Here is a 24,133-nt window from a genome sequence, read left to right as displayed (position 1 = left end):
TCTTTCTGACTGAGGCAAGTGTGAATGTTGCAATTGGCCAGCTTGATTAACATTAAATAGCCTTGCAGCTTCAAAGCCTGGCTGTTTCCTGCCTTGGGGAAATCCATGCAACCAGGCTTTGAAGCTACACGGCTATTCAGTGCTAACCAAGCTGGCCAATTGCAACATTCAAATTGCAGCAATCCTGTAATTCCGGCCATGAAAGCCATCGACAACACTTATAACCTTTACTTTTGCAGGTTTGTGCTAAAAAATAGGAAAATTATTATTGTTATTATTCTCCTCCTCCCCTCAGTTTGGCAGGCTTACGCTATAGCAATTCAGAATAGTGGAAAAGAGGAAATTTATTATTGCTATGATGATTACCCTCCCCTCAGTTTTGCAGGGGAAAAGCACGATAAAAGTCCTCACCCACCACAGCGCCTCGCCTCGCTCTCCACACAATGGCGCCCTTTCCCTCACAGCGTGCTTCTTCCCTCAGTGGTGCCCGCCCCTTTTCCACCTCCTCGCAAGGCCATTGGGCGGGCCGGGACATTTTTTTAAAGCCCGCGCCCGGCCATTGGTCTCCTGCTCCGTCCGTCAAAGCTCTCCTTGCTGTGGTAGTCCTGAGGGGATAACAAGTAATCCAATTCTCAAAACAAAGGCCGCAATAATATTACAAGCTAAGCCTGAATTCTATGGAATGCTATGGAATCTATCAAATGTATGCAGTTAAAATTAAATGTTGATCATATACATATGTTTCATATACATTTTATACATATAAATAACCTGAAGGAAGACTTTTTAATAGCCAATATGTCTCAAGAAGCTGAGCATTTGTGAAGCAACAGGTCACAGGCATTTTGGCTCCCATGAGGAATCGCTTTGCCTTTTAATTTGACCGTCCTTTGCTTCAGTCCAAACATAGGGTGTGTTTACACTGGGATATTAACACAATTCGATCCCACTTTAACAGCCACGACTCAATACTATGGAAGACTGGGATTTGTAGTTTGCTGAGGGGCCAGCTCTCTTTAGAGACAAACCTCAGTGAAGAATACCAAGGCCCCGCTGTATAATATAATGAATTTCCCCAATTATTTTCAACCCCAGACAGCAGATGGGTTCGAAAGATTGTAACTAAGTAAGGACGTAAAACTTTGTGTTGTCGAAGGCTTTAATGGCTGGAATCACTGGGTTGCTGTGAGTTTTCTAGGCGGTATGGCCGTATCCCAGAAGCATTCTCTCCTGACATTTCGCCCACATCTGTGGTAGGCATCCTCAGAGGTTGTGAGGTTTGTTGGAAACTAGGCAAGGGAGGTTTATATATCTGTGGAAAGTCCAGGATGGCAGAAGGAACTCTTGTCTGTTGAGGGCAAGTGTGAATGTTGCAATTGGCCAGCTGGATTCACTATGTCAGCTATCACTGCTATTGCAATGTAAATTGGAAGAAAGTTAGGTAATGACTAACTTTAATGAAGGGGTCCCTGGTGGCACAGTGTGTTGAAGCGCTGAGCTGCTGAACTTGCGGACCAAAAGGTCCTAGGTTCAAATCCCGGGAGCGGAATGAGTGCCCACTGCAAATGTGAGTAGATCAATAGGTACTGCTCTGGCGGGAAGGTAACGGCGCTCCATGCAGTCATGCTGGCCACATGACCTTGGAGGTGTCTCCGGACAACGCCGGCTCTTCGGCTTAGAAATGGAGATGAGCACCAACCCCCAGAGTCGGTCACAACTGGACTTAACGTCAGAGGAAACCTTTACCTTACCTTAGGTAATGACAGTGTGAACAATCAAAATTTGATTGATAGTGCTTGCAGTTCTGGAGGGAATCTAATTTTTGCTTCTCATATACTTGGCATGGGCATTTGGTTAACCATTTAAAATTCATGAATAAACTAGATTTCTTTTGACCTGAACAAAAAATTGGAATGGTTTGAACCCCTAAATCACCCCCTTCGCTACAAGCTTGAACTAAGGCATGTACTATCATGGCCAGATCTGGCATCTCAAGGTACAGACGCAGCTGGTGCACAAGTTTTAATTGTGGAAAGTCACAGTGTTATTATGTTGCTATGTAATGTTTGTGTTGTTTTTATGATTGGAAACCACCCTGAGTTCCATCCAGGAGATAGGGCGGTATATAAATAAAGTTTTATTATTATTATTATTAAGATGTGTACCTGCGTCTTGAGGAGGATTGTAACCCCATCTAGCACAGGTTGCATCCCTATACCCTGATCTGGCTTATGACTGACAAGGAGCACCTCTATCTTGTCAGGATTTAATTTCAATCTGTTTGCCCTCATTTATTTATTTATTTATTTATTTATTTACAGTATTTATATCCTGCCCTTCTCGCCCCGAAGGGGACTCAGGGCAGATCACATTACACATACAGTAGAGTCTCACTTATCCAACACTCGCTTATCCAACGTTCTGGATTATCCAACGCATTTTTGTAGTCAATGTTCTCAATACATTGTGATATATTGGTGCTAAATTCATAAATACAGTAATTACTACATAGCATTACTGCCCATGGAACTACTTTTTCTGTTAAATTTATTGTATAACATGATGTTTTGATGCTTAATTTGTAAAATCATAACCTAATTTGATGTTTAATAGGCTTTTTCTTAATCTCTCCTTATTATCCAACATATTCGCTTATCCAACGTTCTGCTGGCCGGTTTACGTTGGATAAACGAGACTCTACTGTATAAGGCAAACATTCAGTGCCATAACATAGAACAGAGACAGAAACAGACGCAGGCACTGGGCTGGCCTTGAACTCATGACCTCTTGGTCAGAGTGATTTGTTGTAGCTGGCTGCTAACCAGCCTGTGCCACATCCCGGCCTCATCCAGTCCATTACTGTTGACAGACATCAATTCAGGACTAGAACTGCATCATTGGCTTTTGGTGGAAAGAAGTAATAGAGTTGGGTGTTGTCTGCATAAATATGGCACCAAACTCCAAACCTCCGGATGATCTCTCCCAGCGGTTTCATGTAAATGTTAAACAGCATGGGGGACAGAATAGATCCCTGATGGACCCCACAGGCCAATGGCCAAGGGATCTAACAGGAGTCACCCAGCACTACCTTCTGGGTTCGTTCCTCCAGGAAAGAACAAAGCAATTGTAAAACGGTGCCTCCTAATCCCATCCCAGCAAGCTGGAAAGCGTGCAGAGGAGGGCGACTAAAATGATCAAGAGTCTGGAGAACAAACCCTATGAGGAGCGGCTTAAAGAGCTGGGTATGTTTCGCCTGCAGAAGAGAAGGCTGAGAGGAGACATGATACCTATATACAAATATGTGAGGGGAAGTCATAGGGAGGAGGGAGCAAGCTTGTTTTCTGCTGCCCTGCAGACTAGGACGCGGAACAATGGCTTCAAACTACAGGAAAGGAGATTCCACTTGAACATCAGGCAGAACTTCTTCACTGTGAGAGCTGTTTGGCAGTAGAACTCTCTGCCCCCGACTGTGGTGGAGGCTCCATCTTTGGTGCCTTTTAAGCAGAGGCTGGATGGTCATCTGTCGGGTGTGCTTTGAATGAGATTTTCCTGCTTCTTGCAGGGGGTTGGACTGATGGCCCATGAGGTCTCTTCCAACTCTACAATTCTATGATTCTATGACTGATAAGGATACCCTGGTTGATGGTATATCGAATGCTGTTGAGAGGTCCAGGAGAACATCAATGACACACTCCCCATCTAGCTCTCTTCGTAGATTATCTACCAAGGCAACCAATGCCGTTTCAGTTCCGTAACCAGGTCTGAAACCAGATTGAAATGGATGCGGATAACTGGTTTCTTCCAAGAAACGTTGGAGCTGAGAGGTCACCACTCTCTTCAGGACCTTGCCCAAAAAGGGAAGATTTGAAACTGGCCGATAATTGTTTAATTGAGTGGGATCCAGTGCTATTTTTTTAGTAGATGTTTTACTGCTGCCTCCTTAAGGCTAGCTGGAATTTCACCTTGTACTAAGGAGGCATTTATCAGCACTTTCACACACTTTGCTGAGTTTTGATTAAAGGGGATTCAAAGAAGGAAATGGAGTGCAAGCAAGACCGAAAATAAATGCATCTTAAAGTGGTTGCAATACATCAAGTGACTTTGGGTAAATCACACTCTCTCAGCCTCGGGGGAAGACCGTGGCAAACCTTTTTTGAATAAATTTGGGCAAGAAAAAGCCACCGTGGCCTCAGGATTAGCACAAGTCAGAAATTACTTGAAGGCACGCAACAACACCAACAATTATTGTAGTTGAATTAAATTTGGTTCTAATATTCAAGGCATGGAAATTTGGCTTTTAGTCAAACAAATATATAGAAGGACTAGAAAGAATGGGAAGCCAAAAATTGTGGATGGAAAATGTTATTATTATTTTATAGATATACAGTAGAGTCTCGCTTATCCAACATAAATGGGCCGGCAAAACGTTGGATAAGTGAATATGTTGGAGAATAAGGAGAGATTAAGGAAAAGCCTATTAAACATCAAATTAGGTTATGGTTTTACAAATTAAGCACCAAAACATCATGTTATACAACAAATATAACATATTTGAATATTAGAACCAATACACAGTAATGCTATGTAGTAATTACTGTATTTACGAATTTAGCACCAAAAATATATGTCTGGCATAATATAAAAAGAGAGGAAGCATGATAACGATATGATGATTTATTTATTTACTGTATTTATATCCCGCTCTTCTCATCCCAGAGCGGACTCAGAGCAGCCTTACAATAGGCAATAATCCAATGCCACATAAAACAGACATATAATAAATTAATATGTACATTAAAAACATATAAACTTTAAAACTAATTATTAAAATCACCCAATCCGAAATCATAGTCCAGGAGCCATTCCCGTGATGATTGCACACATTCACTTATTGCACTGCATTTCTGTCCAAAGACATGGTCCCACAATCATGTTTTTAATTTTTTTCCTGAAGGTAAGGAGGCAGGTGATCTGATTTGACTGGGGAGGGAATTCCATAGCCGAGGGGCCACCAGTGAGAAGGCCTGGTCCCTCGTCTCCACCAACCATACCTGCAAAGGACGTCAGACCAAGAGTAGGGCCTCTACAGAAGATCTTAACCTCCAAGATGGTTCATAGAGGGAGATACATTCGGACAGGTAAGCTGAACCAGAACCATTTAGGGCTTCATAGGCCAAAGCCAGCACTTTGAATTGTGTTCGGTAGCAGACTGGCAGCCAGTGGAGCTGACATAACAGGCGAGTTGTGTGCTCCTGCGGTGGGAATCTGGCTGCTACTCACTTGAAGCTTCCAAACAGTCTTCAAAAGCAATCCTACGTAGAGCACATTGCAGTAGTCTATTTGGGATGTGTGGACCACTGTGGCCAAATCTGGCTTCTCTTATACCATTCATACACACACACACACATACATACATACATACATATATATATATATATATATATATATATAGGTAAAGGTTAAGTCCAGTCGTGACCGACTCTGGGGGTTTGGTGCTCATCCCCATTTCTAAGCCGAAGAGCCGGCATTGTCCATAGACACCTCCAAGGTCATGTGGCCGGCATGACTGCATGGAGCACTGTTACCTTCCCGCCAGAGCGGTACCTATTGATCTACTCATATTTGCATGTTTTCGAACTGCTAGGTTGGCAGGAGCTGGGGGTAACAGTGGGCGCTCATTCCGCTCCCAGGATTTGAACCTAGGACCTTTCAGTCCGCAAGTTCAGCAGCTCAGCGCTTTAACACACTGTGCCACCAGAGGCCCCATATATATATATATATATATATATATATATATATATATATATATACACACACACACACACACACACACACACACATATATACATACACACACACACACACACACATATATGTTTAAATATTAATCTACTAACAGTTTAAGTGAAATTAGTAGAATTTTCTCTTTAGGCAATTATTAATAATTAGAGAAAATGTTTAAACAAAACAGTCTGCCATGAATAATCAAGATTAATGTTCAATAAAGAAGAGCTGAAAAATAAAATAAGAAGCACATGAGACAATATAAGAAGAAACAAGAAGATACAATTACTAGACTTAAAATTAGATTTGTTAGTATCTTCAGTATCTTATGTAATGTGTGTTAATGGAACAGAGATGAAGATTTAGTTGTAACAATTATAATTTTGTATAACCCTCCGCCCCTCCCCCGTCCCAACAACCCCTACCATTTTTGTTCTTTCTTTGCAACGTATTAGACACGTCACGTGTAAAGGGATAACTAACCTTTTTTTATTGTTTCAGAAGCGACTTGAGAACATACTGCAAGTCGCTTCTGGTATGAGAGAATTGGCCATCTATAGAGACATTTGCCAGGGAAAACCTGAGTGTGTTATCATCTTGCTGGGAGGCTTCTCTCATATACCCACAAGCTAGAGCAGACAGATGGGAGCTCACCCCATCTCACAAATTTGAACCTGCAACCTTCAGGTCAGCAACCCAACCTTCAGGTCAGCATTTCAGCTGGCACATTGCGCCACTGCAGCTCCTAACCAATTACAACTCTACTATCTTCATATTATTCTTTTTTCCTCTCTCTTTCCCTCACGCCCCATTCCCTTGGTGTGCATTTTATTTTTATTTGAAAAAGCTTAATCAAAATTATGTGCAACCAATTATTGCAGTTGAAATCAAGTGTGTGGTTTATCTGCTTTAGACAATGCCTATTTGGCCGGTACTTAATCTGCATATATTCTCCCATGGGAAAGCAGTGACAGGGGAAGCCACAAAGCAGTTGTTGTGGATGTTTGGATATTTTTATTTAGTAAATATTAGTGCATGTGTGTGTGTGTGTGTGTGTGTGTGTGTTGCCTGAGTGTTGTTGGAACCACTGCCTACTTACTTTCTCCCTTTCCAGCTCTGAGAAAATATTGGAAATATATTGGCATGCTCTCTTTGTAGCTCTGTCTTTACTTCCTTCATTTCTCTTATGCACCTTCTTCCTCTCACCGAGCAAGAGCCAAGACACTTCACCCCTTTCTTTCCCAGTGACATCACAGAGGGCCACTTCACCTGGCAACAGCTCATTCTTCACCTAGCCTAACCCCATCTGCTTTGTTCCTTTTTCCCCCCCCTCTGCCCTGGGCCAGAAAGAGGTGGCTTTTTTAAAAAAAGTTCAAATCACTAAATTATTTTAAGTTGGATAATAAAGGGGGTGTTTTCCAAGTTTGGTCCAGATCCATCAAGCCATATAGGATCCTTTGTGGTAAAAATCAACCAACCAACCATCATACATGTTTACTTTGATTTTTAGATACAGTAGAGTCTCACTTATCCAACACTAGCTTATCCAACGTTCTGGATGTGTTATCCAACACATTTTTGTAGTCAATGTTTTCAATATATCGTGATATTTTGGTGCTAAATTTGTAAATACAGTAATTACTACATAGCATTACTACGTATTGAACTACCTTTTCTGTCAAATTTGTTGTATAACATGATGTTTTGGTGCTTAATTTGTAAAATCATAACGTAATTTTATGTTTAATAGGCTTTCCTTAATGCCTCCTTATTATCCAACATATTCGCTTATCCAACATTCTGCCGGCCCGTTTATATTGGATAAGTGAGACTCTACTGTATATAGAGAATAATTGGCCTAAAAATTATTTTTTAATCCTATTTTCTGAGCATATATGTTTGACACAGAAGATGAGTGAAGACACAAAAACAATGTCTTCTGACAAAGTAAAAATGTAATCATATAGTTTGCTTTCATGGATGGTGAAATACTACTAATAAGATTTAAGATTTTGTGATAGAAGATTTTTAACTAAACCGTAAATACGCCTGCAAGGGGGAGACAGTGGAGGGTCCCGCCCTGGAGTTAGAAAGAAGCTCTTCCTTTAAAGCACCAGCAAGATCCAAGGACACTGAATCAATGCAAGCATGGAGACAGATGTGGAGTAATTGGGAGGAAGGAGGGGGGAGTGAAAGGAGAGAGATAAGAGGGAGAGTGGGAGAAAAAGGGGGAGCTCCGTTGGATTTGAGTGGTCGATGTGACTGAAATAAAGAAGTTACTGAGAAAATTACAAGCAGCTATCGGAGTCTTGTTTGTTGCAACTAACTGCCGGAATGGATAACGCTGGACCCCTTCACAACGCCACTCACCCATTCAAAAAATAGCCACAACACAAAGAAGTAATTGTTGTCCTGTACTATTGCACAGCCAAGTAATGCTTCTTTTTGAGGAAATTTTTTTGTCACAAGTCCTCAAGTAGTTTCATTCTAGTTTCCTCAAGGATGCTTTTAACCTCTTAAGATGCATTGAAGACTTTATTGCATGAAAGAGCTGCTTTCATAGAATCACAGAGTTGGAAGAGACCACAAGGGCCATCCAGTCCAACCCCTGCCATGGAGGAAAAACAATCAAACCACCCCTGACAGATGGCTATCTAACCTCTGCTTCAAAACCTCTAGAGAAGGAGACTCCTCCATGATCTGAGGCAGTGTATGTTCCACCGCTGAACAGCTTTTATTGTCAGGAAGTTCTTCATAATCTTTAGATGGGATCTTTTCCCTCTACAATTTGAAACCATTGTTCTGTGCCCTAGTCTCCAAAGCAGCAGGAAACAAGCTTTCTCCCCTCCTCAATGTGACGTCTTTTCTCAATAGGGCTTTGTGTCTTTATCAGGAGATAAAAACAGAATATAAATAAATATTATAATAATAACACCTGGTACTGAAGCAGGAGTATCCTGTTGCCAGTGTGATCCTCCTTGCTACTAATTAACAAAACCCATCAATGGCTGCTAATCTTGCAATGTTCCATCACCTACCTTTCTACTTCTGCGTTGACATGCCAAAATTGAAGTGACATCAGCAGAAAAGATTCTCTTTTTCTTCTTCCCACTCTTTGTCTCGCTATTGCTGAGATGTTTATTTTGTTAATTTACTGTATTATCTTTAAGTTACCCATTGCTGAAATGGCAAATTTGCTTTTTAAAAATTATTTATTTGCTTTTTGTTTATCCCACCCTTCTCCCAATATAGGGACTCAAGGTGACAGTTTAAGGATATGAAGTGTGGGGGCATGGATTGACAAATCAGTATGGTTGTGCAAATGAAGTTTGCTCATGCCAGTATGCATTCAATTATCAGCACTTGTATGATTGTTGTGGAATGGCAGCTTTGTGCAATAAAGTTTTGAGAGGATAGGGTCAGATCTCTATACTCAGTTCCAATATGAACTCTAGTATGAAGCAGGGCTGTAGCCAGGGGGGGGGGTTCAACTCCCCCCAAAAAAGTTTCAGTTTTTTAAAAACTGGTTTACTCATGAATTTTAGCTGATTAACTAAATCCCCATGAGTGTCTACTGAAGTTTATCGGTGCACAGATGTGAGGCAGGAAGGAATCTTTTTAAATCCACCACACAGTTGCCACCAATTTTTACCGATGTCTGGATGATGATTTTAATTTTATATATATATATATATATATAATCGCTGCCACCGATTGTGGAGATGTCAGGCAGAGGATGATTTATTCTTTTTAATTCTTCTTATTTACTTTAGATGGTATCGTTGCTTATTTTAGAATATGAGTGTGACAGAGACTTAGATGGTTTAAAGAACAAAACAAGTTTATTTCATGTACAAAGCTTAGTGGTTTCAGTAATTTCTTTAAGGCACTTAAATAACTGTTAAAAATATATGTTGAGGTGTTCTAACTTCCAAAATACTTTCTTCTCTCAGAACCAACTATAAACTGATCACTTGGATCTACTGGGATTACTTCCCCTTACTTCACAGTCTCCACAAATAGCCCTAAACAAGTCACCCAACTTGCTTAGTCTGGCACTATTAGAGGACTGCCTTCCTGGTTTCCTTAATCCTGGAACCAGTCTATCTCCTGTGACTAACAAGCACAGACTAAGATTTAAACTTCCCTGGTTTCCATAAACCTGGAACCAGTCTGTCTCTTGTGACTCTCAAATCACAGACTGCCCTGGTTTTAAAACATTCCCTCTTTTACTTTCCAAACTGCAGTTGGCTCCGCCCCCGTTGCTATGGTAACCTGCCTCAGAATGCTGAGCTCCATGAAATAGCAACTCCAATACTTACCCATATGAACATAGTTAAACCTGACTTTTAAAACAAAATCAAACAAACATGTCATCCATAAATTAAAACAAAACACACACTTCTTTACAATCGGTCTTGAGTGTCCACTTAAGTTTATCGATGAAGCCTGATTTGCGTTATGGGGCTACTCTTCATGATTGGCTAAAAACAAGTTTCAAATCCCACCTGAAATTTATTTTTTCTGGCTAGGGTCATGGCATGAAGTACTGCATTGCTGCTAGACCAAAAAACTTTATATTCCCTAGGGTGATTGAGACACCTGGGCCCCACTTACGCTGACTATTTAATGAGGTTTGATGGAAGCTTCAAACTGCAATGGCCAGGCAACAAACGGAAAAAAAATTGCAAAAGAAAGCCCTTGATGTACATCAGTGCTCTGTAGTTTGTATAATCAACATTTGGGCCTCAATTTGGGATCAGAATTTCCTATGTAATCAACTGCAGAGTGATACCACTTTCTTCAATCCAGGTTTGAAACTCCGTTAAATGATAAGTATAGATGGGCCCTTGGGTGATACACATTGCACACACTTCAGCTGTTAATATCATAGACAGCATATAAGCTGAGGATTGCACTTCAATACTCTTACAGTTGTCAACTTCTAACCCTCGCCCTATTGCTGTGTAAGAACTGTACCCTATATCCCTGTGGTGACCAGCTATTAACATTTGCCCTGTTGTTGCTATGATGAGGCAAAGCTATTCCTTTGCATAAAGCTAAATAGGGACAATCAGAGAAGTATTCTTCAGCACCCCAAACAACAACTAAAACTTTCAAGTCAGTTCCTTCTCAATGGTTTTCCTCTGGCTGGCTCTCTCTGCAGGAAAGCCACTAGAAATATATATATAATTTATTATGGTCTTTATTACTAGAAATAGGATTATCTTGTCACCTTACACAAGTGATGTGGCATTTATCTGACTTATGTCTTCCCACACCCAGTGTAGGTACTGTACAAACTCTGTGGGGAGATGATGAAATCTTCAAGTGCAGACATGTCCACACAAAGTGTCTGCAATGCTGTTGTTGCTTCCCTTTTTCTTTTCTAGGCTGCATCATTTCTGTTTCTGGCACATATGAATCACCTAAGTTCATCAGGGTAAGTCAGAAGGGAAATTTATGCATCAGCAAACATGAATTAAGGGCAATCTCACAAAATTAATTTGTGCTTAAATCTATCTGTAAATGCAAATGGAACAGCTAGTAGAATGAAAAGCAATTCCTCTTGGGATCCAGGATGTGTCTGTCCTATGGATTCACAAAAGACAGAGAATGGCATTTTATTTTATTTTGCATGATTTTTTAAACATCTTTTGCCCAGTGAAAAAAATAGTGGAGCTCCAAAAGCTTACATTATGCATTTTGGTGAGGCAATAAAGATACAGTAAAGGTTGAGCACACCTTATCAGAAATTACAAAATCTGAAATACGTAGTTTATTTCTAACATTCTAGCCCATACTAATTATAATTATATAAGGCACAGAAAGTCCTCTTTAGGAATTTAATAGCACCAACATTGCTCTATGGTAATTTACAGAGAAGTATACCAAAGAATCACATGAAGGACCTAGAAAATTGTGTATGGGTTCACAGTTATGGGATTTTATTGTGAATGGGCAAAATATCAATGCACCAATAAATTCATTCCAAATTTTCAATAGCTTTAAAAAGCACTATTCAAGGTGTCGAGCCTATTTATTAAAGATGGCTTAGCAACTTGGACAGATCTAAAATCTGGTCCAAAAACTGGATTTCCTGCTCCATTGTCATGGGATCCATTGGATATTATTGATTACAAGGTTGCTACATCATGCAAAGGATTAGACTTGATGACCTCCAGGGTTCCTGCCCAACATAAGTTACTTACACATACAATTGTTGAATGGGGACTGATGTACATTCCTGTGAATAAGGATAGAATTTTAATGCAATGTTGGTCACGCAAACTGAGATGGTGAACTGCCTGCAATTCTTATTGGCATTGTTGAGTAGATAGTCGGTGAGAATCAGCTCTGAGCCTAGAATTACCTGTCCATTTCTGTTTGCTTTTTCAAAAAACAGATTGTCTCTTTCCTCTTTCAGACAATCTAACTTAAAAACTTCCTAAAGCAATGAAATGGGAGAACTCCATGAGTATAGCTGCACATTCCTGAGTGGCTTCACATAAAAAGGTAAAGGTTTTCCCCTGACATTAAGTCCAGTCGTGTCCAACTCTAGGGGCTGGTGCTCATCTCCATTTCTAAGCCGAAGAGCCAGCGTTGTCCATAGACACCTCCAAGGTCATGTGGCCATAATGACTGCATGGAGCGCCATTACCTTCCTACTGTAGTGGTACCTATTAATCTACTCACATTTGCATGTTTTCGAACTGCTAGGTTGGCAGGAGCTGGGGCTAACAGCGGGTGCTCATTCCACTTCCTGGATTTGAACCTGCAACCTTTCGGTCCGCAAGTTGAGCAGCTCAGCGCTTTATCCCTCTGTGCTACCGGGGGCACACATAGTACACAATTAATCAATAGAATCTTCTGCTACAAGAGTCAGTGATGTCCATCACCTTGGATGATGGAGAATAAAGTGATAAATGAGAGCCATACTGGAATAGAGATTTAAGCATTAGACTCTGGAGTGACTCTGGAGTTCAGGGTTCAAATCCCTGCTCAGTCATAGAACCCCATTGGGTGGCTCTAGGTAAGGCACAACGTTTCAGTCTCAGAAGGAGGCAAAGACAAACCCCATCCTGAACAAATCTTGATAGGTCCACCATAGTGTGGCCTAAGGTGCTTCCCATTACACAGACCAGAACTACGAAAGAACTGTGTGGATAACACATTTGAAAATTACTATTCATTGCAATTATTCAATGTGATTCACAGATACCCAGCCACACAACACGTTGAAACAAAAGGTTCTCAGAGGTTAACATAGGGGAATAAAGGCTTAGCTCTAACTAGGTTAGACCCATGTAATCAAGAGGATTTACTTATATGTTGATTCACCATGTAAAAGTTGGATATATCTCTAACAGTGATTCATAGGATTCAAACTATTGTCTACAAAACAAGCACGTCACACCCCTGTGCAATGTAAACAAGAAGTCCTATCACATACTCTTACTCATCAACAACCCATTTTTCTCCTTCAATTGGGACTCAAGGCAACCTACAGTTTAAAAGAGCAATACAGTCAGCCATTCACATTTTCTGGGGTTGGGGACATAGGACCCCCATGGAAGTGGAAAAACCTGGAGGACCTAGAGATTTCTAGAGAGAACATATCTGCACATAATCAAATCCACAAACGTCAAACCTCCAAATGTGGAAAGACAATTTCACAGTTCAAAACATACGAAAAGGAAACATTAAATTAGTCACAAAACTAAGACACTTCAAATCCCCGGATAATAATAATAATAATAATAATAATAATAATAATAATAATAACAACAACAACAACAACAACAACAACAACAACAACAACAACAACTTTATTCTTATATCCCACCTTCATCTCCCTGAAGGCACTCGGGGCAACTTACATGGGGACCAAACCCAGCATAAACAAATGCTGCCAGGTAACACAAGAATAAAATGAAGTTAAGAAGAATTAAAAAGGTATTAAAAACAGTTTAAAGTCCTTATTGTTATCGGCATGAGTGATGAAACACACTTAAAGCACCAATTCATAGCTCTCAAGGGGTAGAATGAATGCAGTTTGACACCACTTGAACTACTATGGCTCAATGCTATGAAATCATGGGAATTATAGTTTTAAAGGTCTTGAGGTTTCTCTACCAGAGAATACTGGTGTCTCATGAAACTACAAATCCCATTATTTCATAGCACTGAGCCATGGCAATTGAAATGATGTCATACTGCATTAATTGTACAGTGAAGATGTGGCCAAAGTTTAGGCAGAGAACTAGACGGAACGGCTGCTGAGTAGTTCAGCAGGATCATGGAACAATCTCTAGAAAGCACAGAGAATAGGAATTAATATCAAAGGCAGCATGAACCAGTAGGAAATACAGAACTGAATTTAAGAACTATGTTTTTGGTGGTTTCTGTTTCCACTCCCATTTGAACATGCTCATATGTGTGTAAATCAAGAGTAAACTTTGTTCCTCATAAGGAAGTGGAAGTGTTTAATTGCTGTGCCTGGCACTGGCCACAGATGTGCTTCATTCAGAGAGCTGAAACCTTTTTTAAAAACCCAACAAAACAGGATAGCTACTTTTGTGTTAGATTAAAAAGAAGAAAAATCTGGGTTATTGTGAGTTTTCTGGCTTTATGGCCATATTCCAGAAGCATCTCCTGACGTTTCACCCACATCTACGACAGACATCCTCAGAGGTTGTGAGGTCTGCCATAGATGTAGGTGAAATGTCAGGAGAGAATGCTTCTGGAACATGGCCATGCAGCAGGAAACACTCACATGAGAGCCTTTGACAACACAGAAGGAAAATCATGTTATTCATGGATAATGAAAGCTTCCATTCCTATCATAAACGTTTAAGAAAACAGGATAAAAAAAGAGAGAACAGCTTTATTTGCTTCATTTCACTTATTTTATTGTCATCTTATCAGAAATATTACTACAAATATAAACATATTTTCCTTCTTTTGGGTATTGAGGAGCAAAATGCCTGCAAGTATAAAATTCCCTGAGTTACTGACATTGTAACAGCATTCAGGCTCATCTGATCCAGATAACTAGAATACCCTTTGTCTCACTTGATTTTCTTTTTAGAATGTGCTTCTCCATGTAAAAACATTGATATGAGAAAAAAGGGACTTCGGAGCAGTTTTCTGCAGTATCTTTGCAAGATATCATTTGTATCTTGAACAGAAAGTACATTGGAATTATTACCACCATCATTTCACAAACAATTGATATGAACAACAATTTGGCATGTAGATGAAACAACAAAACTATGGTTAAGTAGAAGTGGAAACAACATGTTTCTAGTTTCTCTGCTAAAACCAATACAATAACAGGCTTGTACAGCAAGATGTCAAGGATTTGCCAATCTCTTTTTGGCCTCTGTTGCCCTGCCTTTAAAGACATACAGTAAATTCTCAGTCAACTGGAACCCAAGTAACCAGAACTCTCAAGCAACTTGCAAAAGAAAATTGAAGAAATACTTTAAATAAAAATGCATATGAAATCATTTTAAGAGAAATGTAAAAGTTCAGTTTGCCTTTATTTGTCTTAATTTGCTTAAGGTTGCTGGTTCAAATCCAGGGAGAGTACGGATGAGCTCCCATCTGTCAGCTCCAGCTCCCAATGCAGTGACATAAGAGAAGCCCCCACAAGGATGGTAAAACAACAAACATCTAGGCGTCCCCTGGGCAATGTCTTTGCAGACAGCCAATTCTCTCACACCAGAAGCGACTTGCAGTTTCTCAAGTCACTTCTGGCACACAAAAAATTATAGCATAGTGTAGTATGGGGGATACTACAGAGTTTATAGCATAGTGTAGTATGGGGGATACTGTTTTAAATAGAAACTCTCAAGCAACTAGAAACAACATTCATCTGGCATCTACCAATCCCCATGGGTTCTGTTTAACTGAGAGTCTACTGTTACCACGATTTGCCTTTTCAGCCTCATTCAGTAAATGAAAAATGTGGCACTTCCACATTCCCTATCTGCAGCTAGAAAAATTCTTCAATGAATGCAAACAATGTGAACCAGCCTGATTTGAACCATACTTGACTGGAAAATTCACTTTTTTTTGAATGACAGCTCTCAGAATCCCTTATGTATCCTTCTAGCTGGGGAATTCTGGGAGTTTCAGTACCGAAGATATTTCCAAGCTCTCATCTGGAAGTACAACCTCCATAGCCACAGCAACAGTACCCACAGTTTCATCTATCCACATGAAATGAAATAGATCCTCTCTGCGTTGCTGTGAGTTTTCCGGGCCATATGGCGATGTTCCAGAAGCATTCTCTCCTGACGTTTTGCCCACCTCTATGGCAGGCATCCTCAGAGGTTGTCAGGTCTGTTGGAAACTAGGCAGGGGGGATTTGTATATCTGTGAAATGTCTAGGGTGGGAGAAAGAACTCTTGTCTGTTTGAGGCAAGTGTGAATGTTGCAACTGACCACCTTGGTTAGCACTGAATGGCCTTGCAGCTTCAAAGGTTAGCTTTTTCCTGCCTGGTGGAATCCCTTGTTGGGAGGTGTTAATTGGCCCTGATTATTGGCCAATTGAAACAGTCACACTTGCCTCCAACTGACAAGAGTTCTTTCTCCCACCCTAGACCTTCCACAGATATATAAACATCACTTTCCTGGTTTCCAACAGACCACACAGCCTCTGAGGATGCCTGCCATAGATGTGGGTGAAATTTCAGGAGCAAATAGTTCTGGAACATGGCCATACAGCCCGAAAAATTCACAGCAGCCCAGTGATTCTGGCCATGAATCCTTCGACAACACATAGATTCTCTCTATTGTCTAGGTTCACCAAGTAATTCTATAGTATGCTTCTGCCAGAAGTTACCATAGAATCACCCCTTGAAGCCGTAGGAAATGCATAGAGGAAAATGTATCCCCTGTGGGCATTGTACCTTCTGATCACAGGGTTTATTTTAAATCCAAAGTCCTTGATTAATCAATGAATCATACAATTTACTAACATACAAAAATAAATTATAGCAGATTCCTATACATGTCAAACATAAACCCCGCTTCTAACAGTGAATTTTCCAACCAGTTACATTTTCATAGGATGCAGGTCTTATCCATTAAAAATAAATCTGATGAAGCAATCATGTCTTGTTGTTTTTTCCCCTATCACAGCGCAGGAAGACTACCTAAATGCCTGTAAACATACACAAACCTGCAGCTAAAGACAGTGTTTGCGTCATTTCTTCTCGGCTTGACCCCCTTGGCTTTTCTTCCTGGGCGTAGTTTTTAATGAAAGGAATTCTTTATATCCCCTAAAGCTGTTTGTTTTGATGACATCTGTACAGTTGTTGTCTCCTGGGAAATCATCGGAGGAGTCCTACACAGAGGTTTCTTTGTGCCATTTGCAATGTAAGGACTTCTATGAACACATAGTTTAATTTAAATTCAGTTCTGATATTAAAGTGATATGGATAAAATGCAAAGGGATAAATGCAGTTCCTAGTTCCGACAGGAGTAAACCTATTAGTTCAATAGACTTTACATAACTGATGCTTTACCATTCAGCGATGGATTCAATAGGATTATTCCGCGAGGATCAGTAATTCAATTTAAGCAAAGGGCCTGAGCAGAGGGGGATGTAAACAACCTTCTTGTGTTCTCAAACATGTTTTTGTATTTCTGGTAATGTTGGAAGCTCGACGACAGTCTATGTACATCGAATCACATTATGAAGCTACCTTCAATCTAGTTTTATTATTGTCAGCAACCCTTTGGGGTTTTAATCAAAGTGTGGATTTATACAATCCAGTTTAAAGCAGAAAACCTGGGATCAGATCCTGTGATATAGGGCCTGTTTGGGAGCCCTTCCACACAGTCATATAATCCAGAACATCAAGGCAGATAATCCACAATATCTGCTTTGAACTGGATTATCTGAGTCCCCATTGCCATATAATCCAGTTCAATGTGGATTTTATACAGCTGTGTGAAAGGGGCCTTCGTTGTGGATTCAGATGGAGATATCAGGTAATAAATCCAAAACAGTGTTTCCAAGCTCTGGTCTTCCAGGTGTTTTGGATTTCAGTTCCCAGAATCCCTGATAAGTTGCCAGAGCAGCTGAAGTTTCTGGGAGCCGAAGTCCAAAATATCTAAAGGACTAGAGTTTTGGAAAGATTGCTATAGATTTACTCCCTGACATCTTCAGGCGAATGCAGAATACTACTCAGTCCTCCTAGACCTTTTACATTGTCCAATTAAGAGTAGTGAAAGATGGCATTCCTACAGAATAATAGGGGCTGCCTGAAATAAGTAATTTTCAAAACACTTGGGCCTTCTCCTCTGTACAATCCAAGAATCAAGTTTTTAGCAATGGCAAAAGCTTCCCCTACAAGGAGAAATTGAGAACACAACTTGGAAAGGCAATGAGTGCTGGGAGATTCTGGAAGATGCTGCTTGAAAAAGAAATCAGCTTTGATTTTGATCCATAAAAAAGATCTGTTTGGCAGGGAATATATAAATATGCATGTGTCTTTTAATATTCAAGCCCTTCAGAAGAAGAAGGGATTTGTGTGACTGATGATTCAAACTTGATTAATTGACATACAGATGGAAAATACATGTCTCTGCAGGCTGGCAGTTTCTGTATCAGTGGAGAGGTGGATTTGTGCTGTGTTTTAGCCCAACTATAAATGAATTATCCAAGACACCCAATTTGAGAGACAGGGCTAAGAACCAAGTTTGAACTAAAACGAAGAGTGGATTCAATGTACTGTCCTATATATGGATGTCACAAATAGCTATTTCTCTTTCTGCTGCCACTCAAAAGGTGCATCTATGCTACAGGATTAAGATTTTGAAAGTTTAACTACCATGGCTCCATGATATGAAATCCTGGGAGATGTAGTTTTAAAGGGTTTTTTTTGTCTTTTGTGCCAAAAAGTGCTAATACTTCACCAAACTCCAGCTCCCTGGATTCCCTAGTATGGAGGTATGGTGTCAACTTGTATGTTAACACGGTGTCAATCTGCATTAATTCTACAGTGTAGATGCACTCTAAGGCCCCTTACACACAGCTGAATAAAATCCCACATTATCTGCTTGGAACTGGAATATATAGCAGTGTGGATTCAGATAACCCAATTCAAAGCAGATATTTGTGGGATTTTCTGCCTTGATATTCTGAGTTATATGGCTGTGTGGAAGGGCCCCCAGATTATTGATAGAGTTCAGAACTCCCAGGACACATCTTGCAAATCATTTCCTGATAATAATCTCTGGGTTCAACACAGGTGAGCATTCTAAAGAACTCTCATCAAAACAAACGCTGCATTTACAACAAAAGATGTATAAATCTTTCGCATAGTGCATTGAATCTGAATGAGATCTATGGAATCCATCACTGAAGAGAGATGGATTATATACAGAATGCTGGCTCTGAAGAAGCATGAAAGTCTAGCAGTGCCCAGCCATGAAACTTTATTCTGCTGCACTGAAAATTCCCTCTGAATAACATGACAAGGTGAATCACAGCACTGGGTTAAAACAAACATTTTTTTCAGGCTCACTGCTTGGCTTGTATAGCTATGACTGGAAAAGATGTCTTTCCAAAACCCTGCTGAGTTGCTGGCACATAGTTTGGATATTGAGCTAGAATCCAGCTAGATCAGAGGCCCAAATAAGTGCATAGCACTTTCCTATATGGAATCCGCTTATTATTTTATTGTATGACATATTATTATTGTTATTGTTGTTGTTGTTGTTATTATTATTATGCAGTTTCTCAAGTCACTCCTGACATGAAAAAATGATGATGATGATGATGAAACTGCTCTTGCTACATGGTAGCCTGTAAAATGGCAGTACTGGGGAAATTATTTTGTTAAAGTAGGGCTAAATTATTTTCCGGTGACATTTTTAGCCAACTGTGCTCACCATGATAAGGAAAAGTTGCAAAAATGTCAGCAGAATTGAGTCACAATCTCAGACTTGCTATCCATTCTTAAAATAAGGCCTCTTGCCATAAAAATCAAGCTGTGGAAAGTCACCATAAATCACAGCTTCAGTCACTCTCTGTAGGTTGAGTTGCCAGTTCAGCAAAATTATTTGGCAGAATCAGTATTGGATTCCTCTATTTAATACTTCATGGATGTGTGATGAGAAGAACTAGCTCTTTAGATGTAGGGAAAAACCCAAAAGGGACTTTTCCAATCTGAAACAGTTCTGTCAGGGATATGCTGAACAGTTTCCATAAATGATATGCCACAAATATTTAGTGAACATGAAAATCTACCCAAAAAACCAAGAGGAGAGAGACCAAGTCAGCAATGCATGCTGACTCACCATGTAGTGACTGAAATGAGCAGTCTACATTTGACCTCAATCACTCCCTAAGAGCCAAATGCCTCTGCTTTGTGCCACATAGTTCCAAAAACTGTAAAGATTACACATTTTTGTGACATTTTGATTAGTTATTTTAGTATTGCCCACAATTGCATCACTAGTAGGGTGCGGTCCATAATGGGTGACAGCAATAGAGCTGGTGACACCAAAAAGATGGTCTGTAAAATATTTGTGTGTTTCAGCACAAATATATTATTTTCTATAAAAAAATATCCCTGTAGTTAGATATAACTACAAAATCCTTTTTCGTAAGCCCAGCTTACCTCCACTGTATCAATCAATCTACAAGACTAAAGCTCTATTCTGATTTATTTCTGAACCTTCTCATGCCCATGCTCTCTGGTCATGGGTTGCAATGATGCTTCAAATCATGTAGTTTTGCCTTTGTGCACTACAAAGAAGCACTGCTCCCTGTATGAGAATGTCCTGGGGTGTAACATCATGTGAAACGGCACCAGGTGACACCAGCCTGATTGAGCAGCAACTATTTTGAAGGGTGATGGTGGTCATAAACCTCCAAGGGGTGCATTTACACTTTAGAATCAACGCAGTTTAAAAAAAGGTAAAGGTTTCCCCTGATGTTAAGTCCAGTCATGTCTGACTCTGGGGGTTGGTGCTCATCTCCATTTCTAAGCTGAAGAGCCAGCGTTGTCCGTAGACACCTCCAAGATCATGTGGCCAGTATGACTGCATGGAGCGCTGTTACCTTCCTGCCGGAGCAGTACCTATTGATCTACTCACATTGGCATATTTTCGAACTGCTAGATTGGCAGAAGCTGGAGCTAACAGTGGGCGCTCACTCCGCTCCCCGGATTTGAACCTCAGTGCTTTAACACACTTCGCCACCGGGGCACCACTTTCACTTCCATGCCTCCACGATATGGAATAATAGGAGTTGTAGCAATTAAAGGCCTTCAACCTTTTCTGCCAAAGAGTGGTGGTGCCTCACCAAATTCCAGCTTTCCATAGGATTGAGCTATGGCCACCAAACTGCATTAATTCTGCAGTGTAGCTGCACCCAAGGCTATATCTTTTTAAAATCATTTTTCTAGCTGTGAGGATCTCTTTGTTGTTGACACACACCCTTCCCTTTATGGATGGGAATTCTGAATGGAAACCTGTCCGCCCTCCTGAGGTCAACTCTCAAACCAGTTGGCAAGATTCTGGATGGTCTTGTGTTGCTTCCCCGCAGTCCTGACCGTGTTGCAAACCTTGCAACAATGTTCATCCCAGAAGGAGGTGACCTGCACATCGTAGTGCTTCCTCCAGGCGAAATACTTCCTGTACCTGCTCTTGTTTTTATCGAGGAATTTCAAATAAACGGCCAGCTGCCTAGGGTCAGAGAAGTCCTCCACGTGGATGAAGGAATCCGAAGGGGCGAAAAGTTCGTAGTTGGACCTGGGTGGCCCCAAGACGATGGGCACGGCCCAGGCCTTGAAGGCGTTCCTCCACAGCTTCTCCGTGATGTAGTCCGGGTGCTGGGAGTTCTCAAAGGCCAAGTAAAACTTGTACTCCGAGACGGTTTGGACCACGCTGTCGTCCTTCAGCTCCAGGCCTTGGGCTCCGTAGACGTCGATGGGGAGATGTTCCTTCAGGCGGCGGTAATAGCGCACCCGGGCATGCTCCTCGTTCCAGTTGCTGATGACCCAGGCCACCAGCTTGGTCTTCTTGGGCATCGAGCCCATAGGATGCGGGGCCCGGCTGGGGCGGAGGTACCCATAGGGCACGAAGACATCCGAGTCCACCTTGTAGGACATGGTCCAGTTGAAGAGCCCTCCCAAGTCCTGCAAGTGGTGCGAGTGGGAGGGAGACTCGAAGTTCATCCAGACCCAGCGCTGGGCCGGGAGCCGGCTGGTGGGGAGAAGGTCCAGCCCGTGGAGGACCAGGTCCCGGTGGTGGAAGAGCACAGCATGGGCCTCGAGGAGGAGGCTGCGGTCGGTGGTGAGGTGGCACCGGCGGATGTGGAAGCGCTCCTCGCAGCCGCCCAGGCCCCGCTGCCGCCCGAAGGGCTCCCACCACAGCAGCACCTTCACCGGCGGAGGCTCCTCGTCCTCGTCCTCGGGCCGCCAGGCAGGCAGGGGCGGCTGCAGGAAGCTCGGGCCCAGCGAGGAGGAGGCGTACAAGGCCAGGAGCGAGCAGAGAGCCAGCCCGGCCGCCAGCAGAGGCATCCTCGGGCGGCAGCCAGGGCGCCTTCCTCGGGAGAGCTTCCTCCGCGTCGCCTCGGGGCCCGGCATAGCAGAAGGCGATGGGAATGAGGATGAGGAAGGAGGCGCCAAGGAGAAGACATGATGGGACTGCTGCTGCTGCTGCTGGGGCTGCTGCCAGCGCCTCCTTCCCGGGCCGGACTCCTCCCGCTGCTGCTTCCCGAAGGAGGCCCTGCTGCCCAGCCCGGCCATACGCCCCTCCCGCCCCAAGGCTTCTTCCGCCTCCGCCACGCCCCACAGGACCTGTCCCAGGAAACTGAACGGCACGACAGGGCTCTACGCTGACCACGCGCTTTCAAACTTCTTTCTACGCAGCCTGGGATTCAGTTCTCGGCCCAGCCTTCTCTTGGCTTCTTCCCTCCCTTCTCCCTCCTCCTTTGTCCTTGGCAGGCAGAAGTCTCCCCCCCCCCCCACTCTGTCCATCCTCAGCCTCCAGTGCCCCACTCTTTTCCTGGGACTTCACCCGGGAGACTGCCTTCCAGCATGGATTGACCCCAGGCTCAACCTGAGAAGTCAGGAAAGTGAGCCCCCAACCTTGTGAAAAAGACGTACATTGCTATGGGTTGTTGTGTGTTTTCTGGGATTGACCCCAGGCTCAATCTGAGAAGTCATCCATAGCTGACTGCCAGAAAACAGACTGAAAAGTGAACCCCCAACCTTGTGAAACAGATACATTGCTATGGGTTGTTGTGTGTTTTCTGGGATTGACCCCAGGTTCAGCCTGAGAAGTCATCCATAGCTGACTGCAAGAAAAACAGACTGAAAAGTGAGCCCCCAACCTTGTGAAACAGATACATTGCTATGGGTTGTTGTGTGTTTTCTGGGATTGACCCCAGGCTCAATCTGAGAAGTCATCCATAGCTGACTGCCAGAAAACAGACTGAAAAGTGAGCCCCCAACCTTGTGAAACAGATACATTGCTATGGGTTGTTGTGTGTTTTCTGGGATTGACCCCAGGCTCAACCTGAGAAGTCATCCATAGCTGACTGCAAGAAAAACATGCTGAAAAGTGAGCCCCCAACCTTGTGAAACAGATACATTGCTATGAGTTGTTGTGTGTTTTCCGGGCTGCATGGCCATGTTAGTGGAGCCCCAGTGGCGAAGTGTGTTAAAGCACTGAGCTGCTGAACTTGCAGACCGAAAGGTCCCAGGTTCAAAATCCCGGGAGCGGAGTGAGCGCCCGCTGTTGCTCCAGCTTCTGCCAACCTAGTAGTTCGAAGAAGGAAGCAAAGACCACCAGCATTGAAGTGATGCTCCTACGCTATCAACTCTGCTGGACTGGCCACGTTGTCGGAATGCCCGATCACCATCTCCCAAAGCAGTTACTCTACTCCGAACTCAAGAACGGGAAACGTAATGTTGGTGGGCAGGAAAAGAGATTTAAAGATGGGCTTAAAGCCAACCTTAAAAACTGTGGCATAGACACTGAGAACTGGGAAGCCCTGGCCCTTGAGCGCTCTAACTGGAGATCAGCTGTGAGCAGCAGTGCTGCGGAGTTCGAAGAGGCACGAATGGAGGGCTTAAGGGAGAAACGTGCCAAGAGGAAGGAGCGTCAAGCCAACCCTGACCAGGACCGCCTTCCACCTGGAAACTGATGTCCTCACTGTGGGAGAACATGGAGATCAAGAATAGATCTCTTCAGCCATCTATGGACACACCCCCAAGACGGAAGACAATCATTCTCAAACTACGAGGGATCGCCTAAGTAAGTAAGTAAGTAAGTAAGCAGTTCGAAAACATGCCAATGTGAGTAGATCAATAGGTAC

At 42.2% G+C, this 24,133-nt stretch overlaps 2 protein-coding genes across 4 annotated transcripts in view; both read right to left on the bottom strand.

Moving 5' to 3' along the window:
- The window catches only part of piwil4 (piwi like RNA-mediated gene silencing 4), a 58,851-nt gene extending 58,331 nt beyond the window's left edge, over positions 1 to 520 (bottom strand). The window contains exon 1 of one of the 3 annotated variants that reach the window (XM_003219341.4): positions 412 to 520. The gene's annotated coding sequence lies outside the window, so the exon portion shown is untranslated. Of the gene's footprint in view, positions 1 to 366 lie in introns of all 3 variants that reach the window. The other 2 variants (XM_062974558.1, XM_062974559.1) reach the window with 2 other exon arrangements.
- A 13,077-nt stretch (positions 521 to 13,597) lies between these two features.
- fut4 (fucosyltransferase 4) lies at positions 13,598 to 22,761 on the bottom strand. The gene has a single exon (XM_062974553.1). It carries the CDS (start codon positions 22,557 to 22,559, stop codon positions 21,300 to 21,302), a length of 1,260 nt encoding a protein of 419 aa, XP_062830623.1. The 5' UTR covers positions 22,560 to 22,761; the 3' UTR covers positions 13,598 to 21,299.
- Between the last annotated feature and the right edge of the window lie 1,372 nt (positions 22,762 to 24,133).

Source organism: Anolis carolinensis, chromosome 3, assembly GCF_035594765.1.
Source record: "Anolis carolinensis isolate JA03-04 chromosome 3, rAnoCar3.1.pri, whole genome shotgun sequence".
Lineage (NCBI taxonomy): Eukaryota > Metazoa > Chordata > Lepidosauria > Squamata > Dactyloidae > Anolis > Anolis carolinensis.
Note: the sequence above shows the minus strand (reverse complement) of the source record. Positions and strands in the feature narration are given on the sequence as shown.